This window comes from Arachis stenosperma, chromosome 4 (genome assembly GCF_014773155.1).
Source record: "Arachis stenosperma cultivar V10309 chromosome 4, arast.V10309.gnm1.PFL2, whole genome shotgun sequence".
Lineage (NCBI taxonomy): Eukaryota > Viridiplantae > Streptophyta > Magnoliopsida > Fabales > Fabaceae > Arachis > Arachis stenosperma.
In genome coordinates, this window is record NC_080380.1 from 137,318,635 (window position 1) to 137,324,714 (window position 6,080).

General features: G+C 36.8%; 1 protein-coding gene across 3 annotated transcripts; it reads left to right on the top strand.

Moving 5' to 3' along the window:
• The first annotated feature begins 367 nt into the window (after window positions 1–367).
• Window positions 368–5,672, top strand: LOC130973993 (U-box domain-containing protein 33). Of its 3 annotated transcripts, none has more exons than XM_057898691.1 (10): window positions 368–620; window positions 1,041–1,305; window positions 1,659–1,780; window positions 1,863–1,984; window positions 2,289–2,393; window positions 2,591–3,038; window positions 3,214–3,354; window positions 3,679–4,206; window positions 4,365–5,120; window positions 5,266–5,672. In XM_057898691.1, exons 2-10 carry the CDS (start codon window positions 1,065–1,067, stop codon window positions 5,446–5,448), a joined length of 2,646 nt encoding a protein of 881 aa, XP_057754674.1. In that variant the 5' UTR covers window positions 368–620; window positions 1,041–1,064; the 3' UTR covers window positions 5,449–5,672. The 3 variants fall into 3 exon arrangements, with proteins under 3 accessions (XP_057754674.1, XP_057754673.1, XP_057754675.1); XM_057898690.1 differs by having other exon boundaries at window positions 1,064–1,305; XM_057898692.1 differs by having other exon boundaries at window positions 1,064–1,305; window positions 3,217–3,354.
• The last annotated feature ends 408 nt before the right edge of the window (window positions 5,673–6,080 follow it).

Sequence of the window (6,080 nt, forward strand, 5' to 3'; positions counted from 1 at the left end):
AGAAAACAACAATTTTTTTATGAATGACAAGCGATTATTTGTCAATATAATTCGAATTTTTACAAAAAATACTTAAAAAGAGCTAAAAAATTATGCTTCTAGACTTTTTTTTTTCATTTTTAAAATTTTATTTTGGCTATTAAAAAAAGTGCAAAAACATTTCTCTTAACATAAAATCATTAAATTAAAAAAAAAATCTGATGGAAATATTTTTTTTAAGACATCTTTATCATTTTAATCCTTCTTAATATTTTTGTCCATGTTTAAATATTATAAAGTATTTTTAATAGTTTTATCCAATAATAAATTGGTAGTTTGAGAGTGTTTTCTGTTTATACGCAATGCAATGAGAATGATTAGAGGTTAAGACAAGCTTGCTCTTTTCATTTCTTAGCCTCTCTCAGATCAGGTTGTTCAGTCTCTCCCAAAACTGTCCCTTCTCACTTCTTCCTTTTTCATTATAAAACACTTCCTCTCATCACTTCCAACCTCAATACCTTCTTCTTCTTCTTCGGAACGCTTTGGTGCTAGTAAAGATGTTCACTTTTTTAGTTGTGTGATGAGAACTTTCAAGTTAGTTGATAGACAAAGACAAGGACACACACACTGAGTGGGTTCAGGTTCGTTAAGCTCTTATTATTTCTTTTCTTGGGTATTAGGGGAAACTTCTCTCTCTCTCTCTCTCTCTCTCTCTCTCTCTCTCTCTCAAAAAAGGGTCTTGTTTAGTTTGTGCCAATTGTGAATATAGAAAGAAAGATTCAATTTTTGGACAAAATGGGAATTACTTTGTAGCGGTGGCTTGTTCTCTTAGTTGAAACACTGTGGGGGTTGAAGTTCTGAAAAAAAGGAGTTTTTTTTTTTTTTTATGGATTTGAGAAATTTTGATGATTTATTTGCAAGTCTCAATTAGGAGAGTGAAATTTTTGGGTTCGTGTTATATTGTGAGAATTACCAATAGCTTAAGGACGAAGTTGAAAGTTTAAACTTTTTGCTAAAATTGAGAGAAAGTTGAGTTTTTTGTTTGTTCTGAATGATTCAAGTGTCTTGCATCTCAATCTCATAGCATGGCTGTGGTGAGTCCTGTGCCTGCAACAACACAAAGGATGGGTTCTGTGAGGCGAGTTCAAGAGGGTGAAATTGTTGAGGAGCCTAATCAAGCTGTGGTAGTTGATGAGCCAATCTATGTTGCTGTGTCAAAAGAAGTGAAAGAGAGCAAGCTGAATCTGATATGGGCGATTCAGAACTCTGGAGGAAGGAGGATTTGCATACTTCATGTTCATGTTCCTGCAACCATGATCCCTTTGAGTAAGTTTGTATACTTCTCTATATGGATTCGATGTTTGGTTCCTTAATTGTCAGAAATTTTTCAAGTCAATGGTTGGTATGTGTTGCTTTGATGATTTTCAAACTAGATTTCGGAAATATAGTTAAAGTTCTGTTTGTTGGATTTTGTTTGAATTTTGTCGGAAATTTACTTGACAATTTTTGTTTGGTGTTATTCGGCTGTGTTGGTCAAAATGATCATATGATGTTTTTTCTCATCAAAAAAGGAATGGATTTTAAGAACCAAATTTAGCTTCATATTCGATCAATCTTTCATACAATTTTTTTTTTTCAATTTGCTGATGATGGTCTGTAATTGTAATCTTCTTGTTAAGTGGGTGCTAAGTTCCCTGCAAGTTCACTGAAAGAGCAGGAGGTTCGAGCATACTGGGATATTGAAAGGCAAACCATGCATAAGACTCTGGATGAGTATCTTCGTATATGTCAACGGATGGGGGTAAATTTACGCTGTAATTCTATGTGTATATCTATTAGTTTCAAATTTTATTTGATTTTACATTAGTTGCTTTCTGATACAGGTGCAGGCGGAGAAAGTGCCTTTTGAAATGGACAACATTGAAAAAGGAATTGTAGAACTTGTCTCCCAACGTGGCATCCAAAGGCTTGTCATGGGAGCGGCATCGGACCGATCCCATTCTAGGTAAGAAGCCACTAGCCAGATAGCACCACCCTCCCCTTCTGTAAGAGAATCTTTCTTTGCCGTGTCGAATCGTAGTCCTATCCCTATTGGTTTTGATGAAGTCAACATTATGTCCAGTTTGGTTCTTGTTTTTATTTCTTATTTTTATCTTCGGTGTTTCCTACTTTCAAGATTTTGTGAAGAAAAATTGAAAATAGGAGATGAAATCAGAAAACAACTGTTTTCACTTTTTCATTCCTGAAATTCTGAAAGTGAAACAGAAAGCTCACACATTTCCACTAAGTTCAGCTTCATGACATTTCAGGAGAATGATGGACTTGAAATCGAAGAAAGCCATCTTTGTATGTGAGCAAGCTCCAGCATTTTGTCGGATACAGTTTATCTGCAAAGGGCACCTTATACACACAAGGTATAAAAAGCATTCTAAAATATTGATGCACTCTGATCTAAACACAATATAGTTTCACATGAAAGATAAATTCAATACAGAAAGAGAGTTTGTAAATTCCTGTGAATACTAGTATATTTAATAATTTCAAAAAGCTTTTTATCTTGATTTACTTCCTTTCAATATTGGGTACTGATTTAAGTATGACATCAACACAGGGATCGCACTTTGGGTGAAGATAATTTAGTTGCATCTCCTTTGGCACAACAAGTTCCAAACTCTGAAGCTGAACATCCAGTACTCCCGAGATCTCAATCTGTTATTACTCCGGGCCAAAATCAAACTAGTCATCGTCGGGAGTTATTTCGCAAAGTAAGGTCTGCCAATGATGGTGCTGTAGGGGGCATTATGCATGATTCTTCTCCAGATAACTTTGAAGGGTTCTCAACTCCACCAAATAGGTTAGGTACTGATTTAAGTTCTGATGAGTCAGATAGGCTGTCAAGGACAAGGAGTCCTTCAGCTTTGTCAGTGTGCTCCGATAGTGGTGCTGTTGACCCAATGTTGAGCCCAAATTCGGTTAGTGAGATTGCCGAGAACGTAGCAGAGTTGACTTTGAGCCATGCAATCAAAGAGGATCTTCATTCTTCTCCTCCTAGTGTACTGGTAAACCAATATTCTTTTCTCATTCAGTTAGTGTCTATTTATGCATTATAGCATGAGTACGTTTTATCTTTTAACATGTTGGAAGTGATGAGAAGCAACTTTTACTTTCGAATCGATAGCATCTGAACAGCGGAAGGTTTGTGTTGATGCTTAGAATGATGTGATTGAACTCTAGCAGGATGGAGGAATGAATGATACTATATATGATCAACTTGAATTGGCTATGGCTGAGGCCGAGAGAGCCACACGAAACGCATATCAAGAAACATATAGGCGTGGGAAAGCTGAAAAGGAGGCCATTGAAGCTATGCGAAAGGTAGCTATCCTGTTTTTAATTGCTTCAAGACTTCTCCAAGACTATTCTATTCTCATCATGTTTCAAATATATTTGCTTATTTTGTATTCATTGGTTGTATATAGTTTTGTAGTTTCTATATTCTTCTTAGCAGTAAAGCATTTCTAAATTCTAATACCAAAGAAGTATAATAAGAAAGTGGAGATTTATAACTCATTCATGACCAATGCTAAATAATATCATTTGAATGGATGAGCATAATTTTGTGTTGTATTATCATGCCCCAAATTTGCAACTTGGTTCGTTCTCTAACCCGTCTCATTGCGTGAACTGCCCCATTGACAGGCTAAAATCTCTGAAAGTTTATATGTAGAAGAGTTGAATCTGAGGAAAAGGGCAGAGGAAGAACTACAAAAAGAAAAAGAACAACTTCAAAATATGAAGATCCAGAGAGACAAAGTTAAGGAAGAACTCCAACTTGCACTGGATCAGAAGTCATCACTGGAGAGCCAAATTGCATCATCCGAACTTATGATAAAGGAGTATGAGCAGAAGATCATTTCTGCCGTGGATCTGTTACAAAGCTACAAGAACGAACGGGATGAGTTGCAGGTACAGCGCGATGAAGTGCTGAGAGAGGCCACGGAGTTGAGGAAAAAACAAGGAGAGGCCTCTGGCACTCGCACACCTCAATTGTTCTCGGAGTTCTCTTTCCTTGAGATCGAACAAGCAACAAATAACTTTGATCAGTCCCTAAAGATAGGAGAAGGTGGATATGGAAGTATATTTAAAGGTATGTTGCGGCACACTGAGGTGGCTATAAAGATGTTGCACTCTGACAGCATGCAAGGACCCTTGGAGTTTCAACAAGAGGTGAGCTTCTTCGACTATGACAAGATGTTAATTTCTTTTAAAATCTATCTTTCTTCCTTTGTATATTTGTGAAATTGTCCTTTGCATCGTTTATTACCAACTTTATAAGATATGCCAGGTGGATATTTATTTTGACCCTACTTCTTGTTTTGTCCCAGGTTGATGTATTGAGCAAGTTAAGGCATCCAAATCTTATCACACTTGTTGGAGCCTGCCCAGAATCCTTTACTCTTATCTACGAGTATTTACCAAATGGGAGCCTTGAAGACCGACTGGTTTGCAAGGATAACACACCTCCCTTGCCATGGCAAACTCGAATTCGCATTGCTGCAGAACTTTGTTCAGCTCTCATCTTCCTTCACTCAAGTAAACCGCACCGCATAGTCCATGGTGACTTGAAACCCTCTAACATTCTCCTTGATGCAAACCTTATTAGCAAGCTAAGCGACTTTGGAATCTGCCGCATATTATCTCGTCGCGAGGATTCGACTGATAACACTACAGAGTGTTGGAGAACCCACCCAAAGGGAACTTTTGTTTACATGGATCCGGAATTCCTTGCGTCCGGGGAACTTACTCCTAAGTCAGATGTTTATTCCTTTGGAATCATATTGATGAGATTGTTGACAGGGAGACCTGCCTTGGGAATAACAAAGGAAGTGTCCTATGCATTGGAAACCGGAAAGCTGAAATCTCTGTTGGATCCTTTAGCCGGAGACTGGCCATTTGTGCAAGCCGAACAATTGGCTCGCCTGGCCATGAGGTGTTGCGAGATGAATAGAAAGAACCGGCCGGATCTTTATTCCGATGTATGGAGGGTATTGGACCCCATGACAGCTTCCTCTGGAGGCACACTAAGTCCTTCAGGTCTTTACCAACAAACACCATCATATTTCATTTGTCCAATCTTTCAGGTATTTGTCTCCTCCATTCATACATCTCTCAATCTTTCACAATGTTATATCCTCATCATCTATGTAAAATTCAAAATCCTCATACCATTGAATTAGCTTTGGCATTTGAATATAAAACAGCTAACACAAGAAAATTATGTTGCAGGAAGTAATGCGAGATCCGCATGTAGCTGCGGATGGCTTCACTTATGAAGCCGAGGCCATAAGAGGGTGGCTTGACAGCGGTCACGACGATTCGCCAATGACAAATTCGAAGCTTGCGCACCGCAATCTTGTTCCGAACCGCGCACTCAAGTCTGCAATCCATGACTGGCTTCAAAGTCATTAAACAAGATTATCACTTTCCTGTGCTGTGTAAACTACCTGTTAATAGAATGTATAGGGAAGCAAGTTTTCAAAATTTTATATATTTTCTTTTTTCATTAGATCATTTTTTGTTTCTTTACATATCTTAAAAAGATCTAGATGTGTCACGTTGTTATTCTCGATCATTGTAAAGCACATATATTTCAACATATATATATATATGTCAAGAAAATACATTTTATGATACTCGTCATTCATCGCACCAAAATAATTTACAGCTTACTAATTAATTAATCACAATCTTTTTTATGATACATTTTATAATACATTTTATGATACTCTTCATGTCAAGAAAAACAATCTCTTTTTTTTATTCAATCTGCAGCCCTCATAACTTCACAACTTCACAAGATCACAAATATCATCATAAAGTTGTCTATATTTGGTTGAAGTAAAATTGTAAAAGTATTGGTATCACATATATATATATATATATAAGAAGTATTCGTATGATATTGACTATTAATGCATGGTGAGTAGATCTTACAAAGAGATTACGCTCAAGTTGTTTATCTGATCTTTTGCAAAAGTTTATGGATCTCATATAAGCACCTCTCATTATGACTTGAAAAAAGTTACACGATGATCATGTAC

What these genes read in the sequence shown, in the direction of transcription:
- LOC130973993 (XM_057898691.1), top strand. Translation starts at nt 1,065, where the DNA reads ATGGCTGTGGTGAGTCCTGTGCCTGCAACAACACAAAGGATGGGTTCT. An exon ending in TCGGACCGATCCCATTCTAG is followed by an intron (nt 1,985 to 2,288) that starts GTAAGAAGCCAC and finishes ATGACATTTCAG; the next exon opens with GAGAATGATGGACTTGAAAT. An exon ending in CCTTGGAGTTTCAACAAGAG is followed by an intron (nt 4,207 to 4,364) that starts GTGAGCTTCTTC and finishes GTTTTGTCCCAG; the next exon opens with GTTGATGTATTGAGCAAGTT.